This window comes from Typopeltis vanoorti, chromosome 23, assembly GCF_054136105.1.
Source record: "Typopeltis vanoorti isolate ZY-2024b chromosome 23, IOZ_Tvanoo_1.0, whole genome shotgun sequence".
NCBI lineage: Eukaryota > Metazoa > Arthropoda > Arachnida > Uropygi > Thelyphonidae > Typopeltis > Typopeltis vanoorti.
Genome location: NC_143571.1, coordinates 4470955 through 4491598, shown reverse-complemented (window position 1 = coordinate 4491598; position 20644 = coordinate 4470955). Strand labels below are relative to the sequence as shown.

Here is a 20644-nt window from a genome sequence, read left to right as displayed (position 1 = left end):
CTTGTAGATGAAAAATATGCTCTCTGCGCTGATTTAACCTTAGCATCTTCCTGTATTTAGCTGCTGCTCATGAGACCTCAATAAAGGTCGAAACCAGACTGAGTATGACCCCCCCCCCCTGCATGTTTTACATTTATGGGATAAGCATCTTGAATGGAAGGTTGCGAGTAGAATGACGTGGGTAATCGAAATGAGGAATTTGAACAATGAAACTTATTTGCACCTATGTTCTGACAGAAGGTTCTGAAGTAGGGTGATTTCTTTAGTCATTAGAGAAGGCAGCTGATATAAAGAAAACAGGAAACTGGTCCTTGTTGTAGATCAAACAGCAGGCTGTGAGGAATTATTACAAGAGATATAGAAATGTGTTGAGAAAATGCATCATTATCATCAATTTCCTGATATATATATATATATATACCCCCAAGGAGTATTCAGGTTACTATGACAGCACTACATAATTAAGTTTACATTATTATTAATACCCTATTCACAATTTTCCTCCAAATTAGTCTATTACTTGTAATCACTATGATATTGTCATATCTAACATTTCATTCTTTTAAGGCAGTTCTGACTGAATCAGTCCACCTAGACCTTGGTCTTCTTCTGAGGCTCTTTCCTGCCATCTTGGCATCAAACACCTGTTTTGCTAACCTTTCCTCACCCATTCTATTTAAGTGGCCATACCACCTTAGATTAGCTCTGCTGACACATTCTTGAATGCTAATAATGTCAAGTTCCTTTCTAATATCTTCATTTTTAATATGATTCTGCCATTGATGCTATCAGTTCACTCCCTTAATTTTTCTCAGAATCCTCAGATATGTAATCTCTAGTCTTTGATCAAGTGCTTTATTTCTAACTCAACTCTCAGATCCATAAATTAAAACTAGTTTGAACATGGTCTTGTATACTGCTAGTTTGGTGTTTTGGCTAATTTCTCTCTTATTCCATATAAATTTATTCAGCTGGCTACCCACCATACTAGCTTTGCTTATTCTGTTGTCTATTTCCAGATTTAACCTGTCATTTTCACTAAAAACTGTGCCCAAATAGCTGAAATAATGTACTTGTTCATAGGATCTCCATTGAGAATGAAGCTGAAGTTTCCTATGTTCCTGCCTATTTTCATACCAAATTTGTTACAGCTGTTATTCAATTTAGTTAGCGAATCCTAGAGACTTGCACTAGATGTGCTTAGGAGTGCATCACCTGCAGCCAAGTTTAACATCTCCAATTCTAATATCAGGCCTTTTGCTACTTTCTTTCATAATGTGATCCATATAGATGATGAATAAGAGTGGAGATAATGTGCATCCTTGTCTTACCCCTAATTTTATCAAACCATCTTCCTGTATTTCTAACTGCTGACCGACAACTTAAATATAGACTATGTATTGCTCTGTATAATGTTCCATTCACTCCATATAATTGCAGTGCTTTTCAAAGCTTTTTTCTAGGCACCCTGTCATATGCTTTTTTGAGATTAACAAAACTTAAATACAGATCCCTGTCATATTCCCATGATTTCTCAATTTTTTGTCTTAAAGTAAACATCTGATTTTGACAACCTCTATTTGGCCTGAACCTTGCTTGTTCTTCTCCAAGTTTCTCTTCCACAATCTTTCTCAACTTCTTTTCAAGTATGCTTGCATAAATCTTACCTGGAATACTCAGTAGAGAAATTCCTCTGTAATTCTCACATTCAGCTTTATTCATCTTTTTATAGGTGGGTGCTATGAGAGCTATACTACAATCATTGGTTATTCGACCTTCTGTCCAGGCCCTGTTAATTATGCAGTGTAACCACTGCAAAACGTTTAAACCATACTTAAGCATTTCTGGTCAAATATCAATTACTACAGCTGCCTTTAAACATTTCAAGTTTTTGATGGCTTTTTTCTACCTCAAGTATTGATATTTACTCCTCTTTACATTCTTCTTGAAAATTTTCTAGTACAGTTCTGTCACTGCTTGGTTTGTTTAACAGTCTTTGAAAGTAATTACTCCAGACATCGTGTCACTTTTATCATCTTTGATTCCTTTTACAGTACTCTTTCCTCCATTTCTTAGCTTCTTCAATAGCCTCCAGAACATTCTGCCACCTTCCTGATATTTATTTTTCATACTCCTACCATGTCTTCCCATGACTTTTGTTTAGCTACTTTTACACATAGCTTTGCTTGCTTAAATTTTTCTCTGTATTATTTTTAGAGCATCCACTGACATATTTGTTAGAAACGTTTGGTATTCTTTCTTCTTTTTCTGGATTGCTTCTTTAACTTCTTATGTCCACCATGGTGTTCTTATTCTTCTATCCTTGCAGACAAGTTCACCACATACCTCCCTAGCTGAAACAATCAATGTCTTTTTTCAGAATTTGCCACTGAGACTCCAAGGTTTGGTTCTTGTTTTCAAACTGCTGCAAATTTTCTTCAATAATGTTTGCATAGTTGAGTCTACAGTTTACCTGTAAAAGCTACTAACTTTAGTTCTTTATAAAACTTTCTTACATACTGTCTTTTCAATGTGATATCCATTTTTATCCTGCTTAGCACTAAGTAATGATCACTTCCAATTTCAAATCCTCTGTACATTCTTATATCCTGAACCAGCTTTATGATAACACTATCAACGATGTAGTTAATGAAGTTTTTCTTATTTCCTGTGTCTTCTCTCCATGTGAACTTGTGCAATCTTTATGCTGAGACATGGTGTTAGTAATAACTAGTCCATGTCCTGAGAAGAATTCCAGCAAATACCTACCATTATTATTAGTTTTGCCCTTTTCTCTTTTCACAAAATGTTCCTATATGCCTGGTGAGATTAATTTCCTATACTGCTGTTCAGGTCTCCAACAAGGACCATTTTTTCCAGTTTCTTTATGTCAGCTGCATATTCTAATGACTCAAAAAAACTCCTCCACTTCATCTTTAGAAGAACCTTCTATCGGACCATAGGCACAAATAAGTTTCATTGTCCATTTCTCCATTTTGAGGTTTGCCCACATAACTCTAATTGAAGCTGCTTTCCACTCAAGAAGTTCATCTTCATGTTGTGTTGAATACTATCGCTACTCCTTCCTTTCCTTGATCTTCATTGCCTGAAAATAGCATCCTATACTTATTTAGTAATATCTCACCTGTTTTTGTCTCAGTAACAGCAATTATGTCCATGTTGTACTTTTCTGGATCTTCTGCAGGTTTGATTTTCCTTCCATTAATACTCTTTATATTGAATCTTTCCTATCTTCAGTTCTTCTGATATTCAGTTTATTCTTCTAGATGTTGAATTGGAGCTTGTTCCAGTAGCTGACTTTACCCTGGTTCCCCAACAAAAACAGCAGGGGACTTTGTTTAACTGGGTGACGCCCTAGCTTGCATGAAATCTGACCATGTTGTATCATCATATGCATTTATGGTTTAAGCCTATAGAGAGTATAATTTGGTCAGCTAAGTCCTAAATTGCCAGCCCATTCGTTCAGTACCAAGTAGATACCTACTCCACGGGGAGCACCACGTGAAGTGATAATTGGACATTAGGTCAGAAGTCCCAGTTGGTTCTCTACATTCCTGAAAGGTGATGTGGAGGTCTCCTCCAGTTATTTGGATTTGACCTTCAACAAAACTTAAATACAGATCCTTGTCATATTCCCATGATTTCTCAATCTTAAAGTGAACATCTGATTTTGATAACCTGATTGGCTGTCTCCTCCACAGATTAAGCTGTGGAGGTTTCCTCCAGTTATTTGGATTTTACCCTTAAGCGACCCCACTGAGAAAATGCTTAAATATAAAAATATGTGCAGATTCACATGGATAAAGACACAAGAAATGAGGACCAATTTCCTGTAAAAATTAATTTCAGAAAATTTTATTTTCTAACTAAAAAAAAATGTGTAATAAAAAAGAATCAAAGTCGAGTAGCTTTTAGAGGCAAACTGTGGATTCAAAGACACAAATAGCATTGAAGAGAAAATTAAAAAGTTTGAAAACAAGAACCAAACTGTAGTAGTGGATTCTGAAGTTATCATTGATGGACTTGGCCAGGGAGAGATGTGGCAAGTTGTTTGCAAGAAATTAACTTCATGCTGGACTGAAAGTTAAAGAGACAGTTGTGGAAAAGAAGAAAGCACATCAAAATTATTTGGTAATCAAGTAAGTCAGCGGATGTCCAGTTTATTAAGCTAAATAATGTGTAAATGTATCTAAACAAAGTTATAGGAAGAGAGGTGAGAATACAGAAGATAAATATCACTATTGCTGGTGGGAAAATGTTTGCAAGGCAGTTGAAAAAAAAAGTTTACAAATGGAATAAAGATGAATCAGATAATAAACATGATAGCAAAAATGATGATAAAGATATTCTGGTTGGCTGTCTGGAGCAATTACTTTGTGAGACTATTAAATTAAACACTGAGTGAACAGTGAAAGAAAATATTCAAGAGGAAAGTAATCAGTATTGTAAATCTTAGCTTTTATGATCTAATGGATCCGTTTGGTGGAAAACTCATAAAACAAGTGATCAAAAATAGAACACCCTAATTCACTATGAACTCAGCATGAGAAACTGAGATTATGTTCCTATAAACATAATGTGAACTACACTTTACTCAAATCGTCATGAAACTAAAATACAGCACTTAATACGAAATAATAGCTAAACACATTTATTTAATTACCCAAAAGAGAAAATGTTACATGATTTACTGAGCTTCTTAAAATGTTCATGTAGTTTCTTCTAACTTAAAGGAGACTATTTTCTCACTTAATTTCCCTGTAGCATGACAATGCATTCCTGACTATAGCTAAACCCATCAAGCTCCATTCAAAATATGAATCATCAGTTTCCAAATTTTTTTAGACTAGAGTCAATGTTTTCAAAAGCCTCTGTAAGCCTTCTTAATGTGAAGTTAATATTAAGTTCTCCAATTTCTTCTTCTCTTCAGTTTCAAAAAGTTCCTCCATAGTCCTTTACATGCAAGTTCAGCAATTCATTTATATCTGTAGAAACTTCTAGAGCCAACTTATTTGTTATCTTAATAACAGTGGTTGTTGCCTTTTCCAAAACGTTCAAAACTTTCAAATTCTTCAGTTAATTTGAGAGAGCTTAATCTGTGACTTTCATATAGGATCCAAAATGCTAAACTTTCCAGAAAGTATGGTTGTTGGGCCGAATTCTGCATTGACTGTCTTAATCATTTTTTTAAAATACAGCCTCCATAGCTCAGTCAGTATAGATGAAGCCCTTTGGTGGGAAAGACCTAGATTCGGTTCCTGTCCATGACTCGATGAACCTTTATCTGGTCTCTTTCGACTAAAGGTGAGTTAGCCGGTCTCATATGGAGGTAGAGGGTTTTTCCACCCGGAAACTTGGGTTTTTCATTAAAAACCCAAGTATGGATTTTGATTCAGGAAAATGTGGTTTTTGACTCCATGTCGCAATACACACTCATGCTAGTGATGATAAAAGAATTTATTATGAAATGCTGAAAAACCATAGAACACAGGTGATCGAAGGTTATTGTCTGACTGCAATCACATAACAGAGAATAAAACATTTTTAGTATGAAGACTTCTAAAAATTTAATCAATATTGTTTATTTTTAGTTAACCATTGAGTTCTATATCAAAAAATATTGCATTCATAATAATAATAATGTCACTGAGCCCACATCACTTCAAAGGTACAGTGGAAAGCCCAAATTACAACAATTAAAAACTTTGCTAATGCCTTTTATTCCTTATAGATAGGAGTAAGATGGCTTTGCCTACTCCTAAACTTTTGGAGACTGAGGGCAGTCAGTCTCCATTGCTATAGAACAATGTACAGATTAACATAGTACAGTATAAACATGCTTCTGATCTACACAGTTTTGCACCTTGTGGGTGGTTTTTGAGGATGATCTACCCCTTGGCCCACTCATGGTCATGTACTGCAGGTTTCATGAGTGGTTTCCTAATGCTTTTGATTCCCAAAACCATCCATGAGGGTGTAAACTTGTACTACATTATCATGAGCATACCAAGGGTTATATAATCCTCAAATCCTACTGTAGAGACTAAATGTGGGACTTTTTCAGGCTGTTTGGCTGTATATCAACCACAAAAACAGTTTTATTTATTTATATATTTTATTGAATTTAGGAGTGGCAAAATAGTGTTTGCTTATATAACAAATATAATATCCTTACAACAGTCCTGAATGAGTGACTTGCTTGAAAAAAACTGTGTGTGTGTGTGTGTCAAACTTTGATAGGTAAATCAAAAGTTATGGCACATACAGTGCATTTCAGAATCGGTTAATGTATTCTAGAATATAATTCATCTATTCCATTTTGCTACTACAAATGGTTCTGACTGAAGAATTCAAGTAATTTCAAGAGCTCCTCAATACTCAATTTCAAGAAATTCCATTCATTCAGTGCAGAAGTAATATGATTAAAACCAAACTGAAACACATGAAGCATCTTGTGTAAATTGTAAATCTCAAAAATGCAGCTGTATACAAATATCATTATACCAATAAAATAAAAATACACAACTATATATATATATATATATATATATATATATATATATAAGCAAAAACTTTGGTGATCTGTACAAATTTTTTTTTAGCTTTAAAAATGAAGATCTACATAAAAGAAGCAATAGACACCTGGATGGACATCCATAGCACAACAGAAACCAAAGTGCAAATAATTAAAACAGACTATGATTAACAAACCTTAATGGAGAAACATGCTGCATTTTTTTTTTATGTTGCTCTTACCCACAAAAGATTATTTGTAAACCTATAGTAAAAAAGATTATATTCTTGGTTTAATCCTTTATCAAAGTGTAAACAATGTATTTATAGCATAACCAAGTGAAAAAACTTCTACAAAAATATTTATCTCTAATCCAGAGTATTTTAATCAGGTGTGACACCTTTTCACTACTTGTACATAGGTAATATGACTTTTGTATTACTTCAACCTTGGTATCTTTTCTGGGTCTGGCTCTGACTGATGAAACCTCACTAAAAGTCGAAACTGGTCTGGGTAGTGGCCCTTCCATAATGCATTGCATTATACAAATCTGAAAGGGTGTGTGCTTTCATTATGGGATACTAAGGCAACTGATGTGAAGTCATTAGCCTCCATATACAAGTAGCCCAGTCGTGAAGATACTTCACATTATACTAAATAAAAATATAATTTCATGGCATCTTTAATTTATAGTATAACTGAGTGAAAAAACTTTTAAATATAGTACATTGTGTACCGTGGATGGATTAAGGATTTTTTTTTCTTCTAAAATTAAATAAAAAAATATTAAATAAAAATTTAATTTTGTATTTTTACATAGTCCAGAAACCCTGCTCTAGAAACCATTGAACTTTTTCAAGCCACTTCAGGCCTCCAATAAGCAGGGCAGTGGTCTCACACCAGGCAATAAAAATTCATCTTCCACCTAAAGACAATCACAAACATCCAAGCCTATGCTAGGATTTGAACCCACAATCTGTTGGTTGGAGGGCAGGTATACTAACCACTCAGACAACCAGGCTGGCTAGTATCATGCTCCAGTACTATAAAAATACTATGACAAAATTTGGAGCAGTTGAAACTTATGAAACACCAGTTGAAAGATGTGTTATGCAAGGACACATACTTTTGCTATATTTGTTTAACATGTGCTGGAAGAACTAGTAAAAGCCTATTCTAGAAAATATGGGAATAACAGAGAATAGACAAAATCATAACACATGCAGATGATATAGTATTATTTACATATAATAAGGAAAACTTTAAGTATATACATAAAGAAATGCTTACATGGCATTCATTATTCTTAATAATACTCAACAGCATAAACAACACTAAAAAGAAAAAGTGCATTTATTAAATTCACTAATGCTTTGCTGGCCCTCCACCCAGCATCATCAGAGCACAATGATAACTTATCGTTGTGGTCTGGTGGTGCTGGGCAGAAAACCAGCAAAACACCAGTGAGATCGATAAATTATTATTATTAGTGCATGGGCACCTCCTTGGAGTTCTAAGACTTACTGTGGAAGACCCAAACTATCAACACTATCTATCCTACCTATATCTATCCTACCTCTCTTTGAAACCATTAACAGACAAAGTACTCACAACTGACTCAGACAACCCATTCCAATCATTCACCACTCTCCAAGCGAAAAATCTAATCCTCATGCCCTTACTAACTACACTCTTGCCCAACTTCCAGAGATGACCTCTTGTTCTGTCTCCTCTAGCCAAGTGATGCTGAAACATTTTCCCTGCATCAATCTTATAAAAGCCTTTAATTAACTTAAATGTTTCTATCATACCCCCCTCCCTTTTTTTGTTTTTTGCCCATCAACCAGCTTTTGCAATCTACAAGCCCTCAATCTATCCTCATAGGGTGCATCCCTCCCTATGCATAACATTTTAAATTTAATTTTGTATTTTTACATAGTCTGGCCTATTGTCATCCTATTTAAATCATCCTACAAGCGCTCTACATTGCCTTGATTAACTATTATCATATCCAACTTTGCATCATCAGCAAACAACTGAATATCTTCCTTCAAATTAGTTCTCATATCATTTATGTACAAATTAAACAGCATAAACATCTTTGAAAAATATAAAAAATAAAATAAAATAGAAATTAAGGAAAGAACAGACTTATTAAGGGCAAAAAAAGAGTATTAACAAAAACAGAACATCCTGCAATAAAAATGCAGTGTAAGGATCTAGGTCAAATAAAAAAATAAATATTTCAAAACTATAAAACTATATATATACACCAGAAAAATAATAATAATAAAAAAAAATTCATTCATGTAGAGTTTTTCATACTTCTTCCTTCAGGCAGTACGGAACCTTACATAACAGGAACTAGACAAAAAAAAATTGAAACTTACATGCACTAACAATAGCAATAAAAACTGAGAATAAAAAAGTCAATTTGTTTTAAATGCTTAAGATATTAACAACATAGCTCAAAATGATGGGTTAGAATTTCATGTAGGGTGTCCAATTATTGAAATTGTCATATAAAAGACATCTAGACATGAATTCAACAAAGGCACCAAAAACATAGCTAAGAAAGACAGAGTGTAATGCATATTATACAAGAATAAAATAGTCAACAGAAACTCAAACTCCCTTTTTTTGGCAGTTCCTCTTGCCTATTTAAGAGATGCCATAAACAAGACGCAGAAAAAAGTTAACTTGGAAGATAAAATATAGAGTATAAAATATACAGTAAAATTATACATACATTAATACTGTGGGTGTGCAAAGTTGTATAAGAAACAAATTTGTACAAGTAAGTAAGTTTATTTCTATAAAGAGAACATATTTTCTTTCTATAAAATCAGTCTACAATTTTAGGGGGCACTAATCCATGAGAAATTTCATAATAAACAATGCTTGAATCAGAATCTGAAATTGCCAAGGTTAGTTTATTATTACAACAACTATCTTGTAAGTGCTTCTCAAGGGATTCCCAGCTTAGAGTTGCTTTGGAATGAATAGGCAGCACAGTTTCAAGTTCAGATGCTTTCACTGGCTGTCCTTTTACATATGTAACATCAGATTTTACAAAATATTCAATATCCCACCAATCTTTTACTTCACTAAATTCTTCATATACCCTTTCAGCAACACACTGTTGCTGCTGCTTGCTGATATCCATTAAAATGATAGCTAAAAGAGAGAACAAAAAAAAAAGTAATGCTTAAAAATGTAAATTAAAAGTAATCAAACTGAAACAAAACTAAAAATGTATGTTAATATTCATAACATCACTAAACTGTGAACTCAAGTATTCAGTAGAAGAAACAGTTATTTGAAGTTACCAGATAAGAGATAAGGAAAGAGCATCAGGATGCATGGGGAATTCTTAACCATAATTCCCTCCTGGAAATGCATCATCATCATCATCATTGTAGATAGCATAGAGATAACATTTATTTTGGTCTAATTGGTCATCTTTAGAAAAAAATTTCCTCTCTAGTGAAATAAAAGACTCCACTACAGTCATTTTTTTCTCATGGCTTGCTCAACTAGAGTGACATGAAGGTTAATGACTCATGCCAACTTTCACTGTCACAATGTATTTTCTATTATTTATACTATAATGGCTCTTGTGAGCTTAGCTTGTTAATTTACATTAAATGTTTGCCAAGCATATTTTGCCCTGAAGAAATCACAAGTAATCTGTGATGAACCTAATTTCTTTTAATCTTTGTATGTATTTTTTAAATTCTTAATGACGAAATAAATTACCAGTTTTTCACCATTAGACTGTTCATAAATTCACATGGATTGAAAACACAAAAAAAATGAAACTTTTTTCATTTTTTTTGTGTTCAATCCATGTGAAACTAAACAGTGATCACATCCTATTTGAAATACCCTATATTCTTGTATCCAAAATTAATCTGAAGATACCACCATCAGAAATATCATAACCAATATCTTCAGATTAATTCTGGATACAAGAATATAGGGTATTTCAAATAGGATGTGATCGCTGTTTAGTTTCAAATAGGATTAAAATGAGTATGATATCATTCTGGAAAAAAAAAAAAGTAGCTCTCAGAGCTGAACTGTAAACTGAAATATATAAATATTATTAGAAAAAAAAAGTTTCAAAACAAGAGCCAAAATTTTAGGGACCCAATGACAAATCTACAGAAAACTGACTGAATAAGCCAGAAAATCATATATGATATTGTAAGCATGCAAAAAAACAGAATTTCTTAGCAGACTGAAGAAGTGAAAGAGGTGATTCTTCTGGAAAGAAGAAACCATATTGAATTATATATGTTAAAGATGACATAGAAACTTTAGATTGCTTGATTTGGAGTGTTATGGCACAATAACAGCAAGGGTCGTACTGCTCCAGGACATAGGGTGGCTAACTTTCTCCTTGCATCCTGATATATGTTCTGTTCCATTTTTATTTGTTGTATTTCTTTCTTATCTTTCCACTTCTGACATGGCAGGAATATCACCCAGGAGAATCTCCTGGGTGATCTTCTTGCATTTACACATTTAGCGTCTTGATACAGCAAGACTAGTTATCTATCATGCTCTTTACTACCACACTGGACACAGGTGGCAGAGCCATGAAAAGCAGTTTGGGCATGTCTGTATTTCTGGTATTTGAAGCATCTTAGTGGATTAGGGATGTACAGCCAAACAGGACAATTGAGATACCCTGCTTTAACAGATGTTGGAAGCTTAGGAGTATGAAATGTAAGGATGATGTTTCTGGTTGGGACCAGATCACCATTCCTACGGGTCATGATGCACCTCATACCTGTCACACCTGATCTTTCAGCTCTAAACATATCTCCTCCTCAAAGACATTTGAGATCCCACCCTGAGATCACTCCTCTAGGTACTGAGTGTTTTATGGGGTGCAACTGTTATAGTGCTCTAAGTAGTTTTTCAGAATGTTGACATGATGTTTCTACAAGGACATCACTAGAACATGGTTTCTTTACTGTTTTGGGAGAACCTGCCAGCCCTTCTATACCTTTCAAATGAAGAAGGGTGACATTTTCCCTATTGGCTTTTCACCTGTAGCATTGATGATTAAAAAAACTGGTGCATTTATACTAGCATCACATCTTTTGTTTCTTGTTTCTGTTGTCGATATTGATATCAAGGGTATCAATATTTGGTTGGGGCTTTGTTAGGCCACTATAACATTGAGGATGAAGGATTCATGTTCGAGTGGTTTTTGGTTCAGCACCAGAGCTCTGCACCCACAACAGAACCACACATGGATGTCCACTCTCCAGCAAGCAATGACTATGCTCGGGAGTGAATTGCCAGGCACCATACAAGCACCACAGCAAGCCCTGAGACCTGTCTCTGGACCATGGAAAAGGAGACATCCTTGACTCTTGCAGGTAAGCCCACTAGCCGATTGATCTAGCTGGGTCATCTAGGACTGCCCATCTTGCCGAAGCAGAGGCCAAAGTGGTGCAAGACTATCTAGGATCCCTCTTTCTGGATGTCCATGGGTCGTGCCGCATGGCAAACCTGGCAGCAAGGCATTGTATCCTAGTGATGGTAGTCTGGAAAATAGGATAGTAAAAAAGACTCAGGAGAAGTAGATCAAAGAATGTGTGAAGAAAAGCAAAGAAAAAGACAAAGAATGAAAAGGGCAAGTATCATCACTGGGAGATTTCCTCCAGCACAAACAGGTGCCTCATATGGAGGGGAAAAAAATTAGAAGAGGATATTCCAAATGTCTGGTGTAATTACTTTGAAAGACTTATATGAGATATGAAGTGACAGAACAGTGATAAAATAAGCCATCAGAAATCTGATGGCTAACCAAACATTTGAACAAATTGGTGTGACTTGAGCATACTATGTTCATTGTCATGTAACTTGTTTTATTGTATAATGTATATACTTCAGATGATGACCTTGATATGAAAGTCGAAATGTTGAGTGATTATTCTGGTGTAAATTAAACTGAAGTTTTACTATAACGTGGTAGTTATTTCCATATTTTTTTAATAATGAATGAAATGTAGTAAGGCAGCTAGAGTAGATGATATTTGATTAGAATTATATGTTTTATAGTCTACACTACATAATTCAGAAGAGCTGATCAGAAAGTCAGATTCTCATTGACATATACTGTTCTCATAGTACCCATTTATAAAAAAAAATGAAATAAAACTGGATACAAATATTACACAGGAATCTGCTTAACAGAGAGTTCCAGGCTTGAAGAAAGGCTAAGAAAAATTGTGAAGGCAGAACAAGTTAGGCAAAGATTTTTACTTTAAGACAAAAAGTCAAGACATCAGTAAAGGAGATTAAGGTACCAAGAGAAAAGTTGTTCAAAGCACTGCAATATATATATATCCTCACAGTCCTAACTAAACTTAGAGATCAGTGAACAGCTAGTATCACCCTTCATTCATCTTTGATTGTAAGTTCAATCTATCCCAGAATTAAGGCTTTCAGGATAGAGATGTATGTGTATACAGTATATTAACATTAAATAACATAAATGAGAAGTATAACAGACCAATTTTAACATATGGATTAGAGTGAGGTAGGTTAGAAAAAATTGGCAGCTGTGTGGTAACTTATGATGCTTTAGCAAATTCGCTGAAGACAGACATCATAACTTTGATTCTAATTGTTAACTACAGGAACTTTTTGGAACAAGGGGAGGGGGGAGGATTTCTGGCAATGGTTGCTTGTAAATCAAACTTGTGCCAAAAGATACTGGCATTGGTGAGTAATTTGGCTTACAAAGATCAGGAGTAGACAAATACAAGGTGCCAGTTGTCATGGTGTACAAACATTTTCACCTAACACCAGTTTTCAAATTCTCTTCTAAAAATGTTATTTTTCAAAATTTGGATTTCTATCAAGAAGATTTCATCTTCTTAATAAAACAAAAGAGTTCAGTATATGGATTTTTTCTGTCTGCATTTTCTGAAATTAACAAAACAACAAAATTTAACTCATGATAGTGAAAACACCATGGTTACAGATTTATTTACAACTGGTCTGGTTGTATGCCAAGTAATAATAATAATAATAATAATAATTAATACAAGCATATGTATGAACAGGTATGCAACTGATTTTTCATAGTCCAGCAGCTCCTGTCAACTGTTTCGATGATTTTCAACTAAGGGAACATAACCTGTAAGGAGGAAAGGGCACACTGGTGAAAAAATATAGAATTTATGCAACAAGAAAGAAATATCTGTCTGAGACAGCATGTGATAAAGGTACCAAAGGATTGAGAATGCTGGATTTATTGACTGCATCATAGGATTTATCTATAGTGAAGATAAATGCTATCTATAAATGCTATTGATGGTCACATTGCCATCAACAGCAGGGCTGATATAACCCACTAAATGACTAAGGCAATGCCTAAAAGTGGCAAAAATGGACAACCATGAAAACAGATTTTTTTTTTAAGGGGCAAAAAAATAGTGCTTACCTAGGGGCAACCTATGCTTAACAATATCCTGATCAACAGGAAAAATGTGCTTGCTGAAGTTTTGAATGACCTGAGAGATGGTTACACCCTTCTTACAGTTAAGAAGAGATATATGTGGAATCACAAAACTAGTAATCATGACAAACTTGAGACAGCTTGGAGCAGTGTCATGGCATAAGAAACTGATAAAGGGTGTTTGAAGGAAGCAGTATCTTACTGCATACTTAGAATCAGAAAGATAATTGACAGGGTTGGCTTAAATATATTATTTATTATGCCATTTACTTTGACAAAGTTTGATATTTTAGTGTCTATGTCTTTTTCTTCTTTGTATGATAAATGATGTTTTTGTATATATGTTCTTGAATTGGTAATACAGGATAGGTGGAGAAAGGGATTCCAAGTATAGTGGGAGGTTCTCTTAGGGGTTGGTCTAAAGGGAATGACTCCAAGATTCTGCTTTCTAAAAACTTTTAATTTTGTCTTGTCAACTGGAAGTTAATCCACTTTTTTTCAAAAATTACAAAAGAAGATGTATATGCAATCATTATCCTTCAAAGTGCCAAATGTATCATTGGCATATGCGAATACTTTATTTTCTGTCACAGCTCAGGAAACTGTTATCCCTTGCACAGCATACAAATTGTCAACTTCTTGTATTTCAAATGCAAAGCATTTGAAACTTCTGAAAGCAATGCAAAGAGCACCAGACTAAGAGGACAAACTCACTTGGCTAAATTTTGACAGGGTCTGATTAGGACTTAATTATCTAGGAGACAGGTAGTTATATTGGCATAGGCACCTTAACAAAAAAAAAAAGGAAAAAAAAGTAATCTTTTGCCCACACACCAATTTGCTGAAGATGTGGAACAGAAAGGGATGCCAGACATTATCATATGATTGAGTATGATTTTCACATTAACTAGACAGAATAGATGGCATAGCAGAACCAGATGAAATTCTACTGCTTGGCATGAAACTCCATATACCTACATACTCATTCCTAATTTGAGCCTGTTGTTGGTAATGCAGAAAAATATGTTGTAGTCAGCCAGAGAAACAGGCCTCCAGCTGTTGATTAAGGGATGATCTCCATTAGGGTTTGGAACGAGGACAGTATGGCCTATCATCACCAAACAACTGAATATCATCATTCAGACCACCTCCTGATATCAGTAACATACAAGTTAAACAGTAATGGCCCAAAAACAGACCCTTTGGATATACCACTAGTAACTTTCCTCTTGTGGGATATCGCTCCTCCATCTACATCTTGCTGATACCTATCAGACAGCCAATCTCTTATCCAACATATTGATCTACTATCAAACCCCATGCTTTCCAGTTTAATCATGTGGCAGTCTATCAAGGGCTTTGCAAAATCTGAAGATACCACTGTGTAGGTATCACCTTTATCCAACGCATTGGTCACCCTGCTATAATAAGTATGCAGATTACTAAAACACAATCTTCCTTCAGTAAACCCACGCTGCCCATCAAAGAAAATATTGCTGTTATCAGCCCACTTCTGAATCTTGGTCCTGACTACCTTCTCCAATACTAACCACAACTCTAGACATACAGACTGGGCTATAATTTGTAGCATTAGTCTTATTACCTTCCTTATGAAGTGGAACGACTTTACCCTCTTTCCACTCCTTTGGAACTCCCAGTGCAAGACTTATGTTAAAAAGGTATGTCAAAGGTGTTAACTCTCTGGAACATTCATTCAAAACATGTGGTGATTTATTATAAAGTCCTACTGACTTATTAATCTCAAGCAGCAGCGTAGCTGGAGCTTTTGCTGCCTGGGGCAGTCCCTGAGTCTGCCGCCCCTCTCAACACACACCAAAATTACTACAAAAAGTCAAAAAGATGTACAGGGAAATAAATTAAAACACTATGTTTATTTTTGAAGTAACACTTTAATTTCAACATTCTAAAATGTTATTTTTCTTGCTTTTCTGTTAGCAAAATCATCGATGACATTGGCGAAGTCTATTGCATAGTAATGTAGGTAATTTTTTAATCAATTTTATTTAGAAAACTCCTCTCACAACTAGCAACACTTACAGCAATTGAGGAAAATTCGCAGTAGTATTACAATATTTGGAAATGAGTTCTCGAGACTGTATTTTAGAATTAACTGCAAAAGTTCAAAAAGATTCAAAGTGCCGCCCCCTCCTAGCTACACCTCTGATCTCAAGTTTACTAAATTTTCTCATATACCTCATGTTCACTCACCACGAGCTTCTCCTCCTTCCTTCCACTGTATTCGTCACATACTCTGAATCAGTAATAGAATGTTCATGTTTATAAAAAGATCTTTTCTTAGGAAATGCTATTTATTTCTGCCTTTCATTATCACTTAATGTTAGCTCTGTCCAGCAAAAAAAAAAAAAAAAAAAAAGCTGGCAGAGACTTCTCCCCCCATCCTTCTTCTATATAATCATCTTTTACATTCAATGTGATCCCCCCCATAATCTCTAACCAGGGCCTAGTTTTCACAGATGTAGATAAGACAGAAGCCATAGTAAAGAATCTAGATGTGCAGTGCAAACCTTCACATGACAACTTAGATTTCAATCACGTATACAAAATCCACAGACAGGTCAGACAAGTATTAAAACTCCCAGATACCAGTGCTGACAATATTGCACCCACATCACCTGTTGAATTATATGATATTATTAAAAAACTAAAGAACAATAAAGTTCCTGCGCCAGACGGCATCTCAAATAGGGTGATCAAGCTGTTGCCTCGAAAAGCTGTAGTGCAGCTGAGCATTATAATAAATGCAATCTTAAGACTTCACTATTTTCCTTCCACCTGGAAACTGGCTGATGTAATCCCTATACATAAGCCAGGCAAGGACCCACACTTACCGCAAAATTATTGTCCAATCAGTCTCATCTCCAATCTGAGTAAGGTTGCGGAGAAGGTCATCCTCTCACGACTCCAAACCTCAGTAAATGACCTAAACATCCTCCCTAAAGAACAGTTTGGTTTAAGGCAACACCATAGTACTACTCAGAAATCCACAGAATTGTGGAATACATCACCACCAGCTATAACTGGTACCAGTGCACAGGAGCTGTTTTCCTAGACCTATCCAAAGCATTTGGCAAAATCTGGCATTTCGGACTCCTACACAAACTTATCTCAGCCAGTATCTCACTAAAAATGGTTCATCTAATCCATTCATATCTTCAGAATAGATCAATACAAGTCAAAATCAACGGTTCTACCTCATCCCAGCGGTATATCTTCGCTGGAGTGCCACAGGGATCCCTACTAGCTCCATTGCTGTTTTCTATATACGTGCCGGACATCCAGCACAATCAGATGTCTTCCATTTTGGCCTTGTATGCGGACGATACAGCAATACTAACCAGATCTCTCCAACCCCATTTCATTACCAGAAAGCTTCAAGAAAATCTTCTAAAGCTGGAGGGTTGGAGAGCCAACCCTCCAGCTTTAGAAGATTTAGAAAAAAAAGCTCAGCCATTCTTTTCTCGAAAAGGCCAATATCTCCTACAGGAGATGTGTTACTATTCAATATTAAAATTCCCTGGCAGACAGAAACGAAATACCTGGGTGTAATTCGCGACAAAAAGCTATCTTTCAACCAACACATCAAGTTTACGTATGCAAAGGCATCTAAAGCCATCGCAGAGATCTATCCGCTAATTAATAGAAATAGCAAGCTCAGCAACAGAATCAAATTGCAGCTATACCAAATGACGATTCGTCCTATAATCACCTATGCCTCTCCAGCCTGGAGCCACACCTCTAATACTAACATTATCAAAATACAACGAGTGCAGAACAAGTGCTTGAGAATGATTCTGAACGCTCCATGGTATGTTAGAAACAATCTACTTCATAGAGATACAAATATTCCCTATATTTTCTCTTTCCTACAATCCTTAGCATCTAAGTTCTTCCTAAAGACGTCTATATACCCCAACGATTTGGTTCAGCAAGCTGCAGCAAACGAGGCAATGGTCATATTCAAATATACAAGACCAAAAGCTATATTAACCTCCTATAGCGATGCATAATCTCCATGCCCATTCAGGGCGAGCAAACTGCTCATAAATTTTACCCTCACTGTAACCGCAACAGATAGCGGGGAATATGAAAAGCATCTTGCTTCACCCCCTAAAGACATAAATGTCAATCAATTGTCAATTGTGAACAGCACGTGCTTCAGATTTCACATCTGCTTGCTCTTCTCACTCTCCAGTTCTGATTCGGTATGTTACTGCAGAAAACATCATTTTCCCAGAAATATCAACAGTTAGATAACAAGCAATTCCTTACCTTCGTACTAGTTTATAATAATAAAAAAAAAGACTTTGCGCTTTTCAGTAGTCTTTTGAAAACTGTCACCCATAAATGTGGCCTACTGACATTCAATAATGGAAGGCGATTGTCAGTCCTCTTAAAACTTTGCTTTTTAAATTATTAAAAATTTAAAACAACATTATCATTGTTAGTCTTTAAACAGCAGAAAGACTACAATTTACATAACGGTACGAAAATTTATATATAGATAAAGAAATATGAAATGTGCATCATAAACAAAGTACACACCAACGCGAATTATCGTACCTGAAAAACGCCACCTATAGTTCGAGTTATTTTACATTTGCCCAATATTTTCCGGTTTCACTTCCACGTTATCAAGTGTACATGTTCATTCTCACTTTCATTCTGAAATGGCTAGAACTAATTGTCATGTTTTACTCTCACTAATCGTACTTGGAGCATTTTTGACGTTCTCAATAAGGTTTTATGCAGATGCAGCAGCGGACAGCAGTACAAGTAAGCCTTCGTCAAACGTGAACACAACCTTTCGTTATTATAAATATGAGGAAATGAAAACTTATTTATTCAATTTACAACGTGAATTTAAAAACTTAGCATCGGTGTACAGCATAGGAAAGAGCGTGAAAAAGCGAGACCTTTGGGTCATCAAAATTGGAACAGATCTAGATAATAAACAACTTGGAAAACCTCTTTTTAAGTATGTGGCGAATATCCATGGGAATGAAGCCCTCGGAAGACAATTATTGTTATTGCTGGCTGAATATATGCTGGAAAATTACGGTATCGAAAATCGCGTCACCAGACTTATTAATACAACCGAAATCCATTTGTTACCTTCCTTGAATCCGGATGGATTTGAAATAGCGAAAGAAAATGATTGTTTTGGCGCATCCGTTTCTTCTGGAAGAGAAAATGCTAATAGTGTGGATTTGAACCGAAATTTTCCAGATCAATTTGAACAACTTAATGAGAGTTCACTTACTACAGGTCGTCAGCCGGAAACCTTAGCTGCGATGACATGGATTGTGTCAAATCCGTTCGTTTTATCTGCTGCCTTACACGGAGGTTCTTTAGTAGCTAGTTATCCTTTTGATGATTCCAAATACCACAAAGTTTCAGGATATAAAAGTCCTTCACCAGATAATAATATCTTTGAATATTTAGCCCATCAATATGCAAATACTCATCCTTTTATGAGCAACGGTCATATTTGTTTAGATGATTATTTTTCAGATGGAATCACAAATGGAGCAGAATGGTATGATGTACAAGGTAAAATATAGAATTCATTCACTTTCAAGTTTGATATATTTTGATAAGTCGTGTCTATGAATTCAGTTATACTGTACATTATAGAAGTACACTTCTAAATAGTGCATGAAGTGGCACAGGGTGAGATAAGTGTCTTTCTACATTTTATGCTCTAGAAATTTTTTTACTTTAATATTTATTCACAAGAAATAGGATAGTTTAGCTTACATTAAGATAAGCTATCCCACTTTTTTTCTGTTTGTCTCTCTCATACACACACTTTTGTTTTCAGTTAGTATAGTTTTTAGAAATCAAACTTTTCAGATAGCCTTGTTCGGACAATATGTGATAATAATTAATATTACAGCAACCTCAGTGGAGTTCGCAGATTCGCTATGGAAGGCATTTGAACTAATTTATGATTCCTACATTCTGGCAATGCATTTCATTTAGTCAACACTCTCCATGTAAAAAAACTTCTCCTTCCACATTTCACCACAACTTCCCTGGATGGCCTCTTTTCTTGCCATCCACTGTTTTTATAATCCCCCTCTGTTACATTACTGGTTATGTTAATCCAGTAAAATCTCCTCACTAACTTAAAATTTTCTACCATATCAACTCTTTCCCTCTTATCCAAAATTTGCAGTATACATTCTCTGTCTTTCTGTATAATAAACATTCCAGAGCCCTAATATTTCCTTAATCATTTCTCTATGGACCACTCTAGTGTTTCCACATCAAATTGAAAGTCAGTGACCAAATATGAATCAGTAGTCCATATATGCTTTATATAGCCATCTCGTTATCTCTACCTTGACACTGTACTCCTTATCAAAGTATATTGCAGTCTTTGTAACACTGCAATATACCCTCTGAAAACTTTAGTTCAGTGTCAACTATTACTTCCATAGCTCGAATCTCATCCACTTACTGAAGCAGATGAGATTCGTGTGATGGAATTAAGTGGATGAGATCATCCACTTAATTCCACCAGTACAGTATGTGGCCATAATTATATTTCTGTGTTCCAAAGTGTAGAACCCTCCATT

At 35.2% G+C, this 20644-nt stretch overlaps 2 protein-coding genes across 3 annotated transcripts in view; one reads left to right on the top strand and one right to left on the bottom strand.

Annotated features, from left to right (window-relative positions):
* Window positions 1-9323: 9323 nt before the first annotated feature.
* On the bottom strand, window positions 9324-18725 carry LOC150093583 (tRNA-splicing endonuclease subunit Sen15-like). Of its 2 annotated transcripts, none has more exons than XM_090413052.1 (2): window positions 18624-18725; window positions 9324-9712 (listed from the first exon to the last, which is right to left on the bottom strand). In XM_090413052.1, exon 2 carries the CDS (start codon window positions 9699-9701, stop codon window positions 9381-9383), a length of 321 nt encoding a protein of 106 aa, XP_090269178.1. In that variant the 5' UTR covers window positions 9702-9712; window positions 18624-18725; the 3' UTR covers window positions 9324-9380. The 2 variants fall into 2 exon arrangements, with proteins under 2 accessions (XP_090269178.1, XP_090269177.1); XM_090413051.1 differs by lacking the exon at window positions 18624-18725 and adding an exon at window positions 18333-18608.
* Window positions 18652-20644, top strand: part of LOC150093582 (carboxypeptidase D-like) — a 506393-nt gene continuing 504400 nt past the window's right edge. Inside the window, exon 1 of the mRNA XM_090413049.1 lies at window positions 18652-19613. Within this exon, the coding sequence (XP_090269175.1) occupies window positions 18731-19613 (883 nt within the window). The 5' untranslated portion in view covers window positions 18652-18730. The remainder of the gene's footprint in view (window positions 19614-20644) is intronic.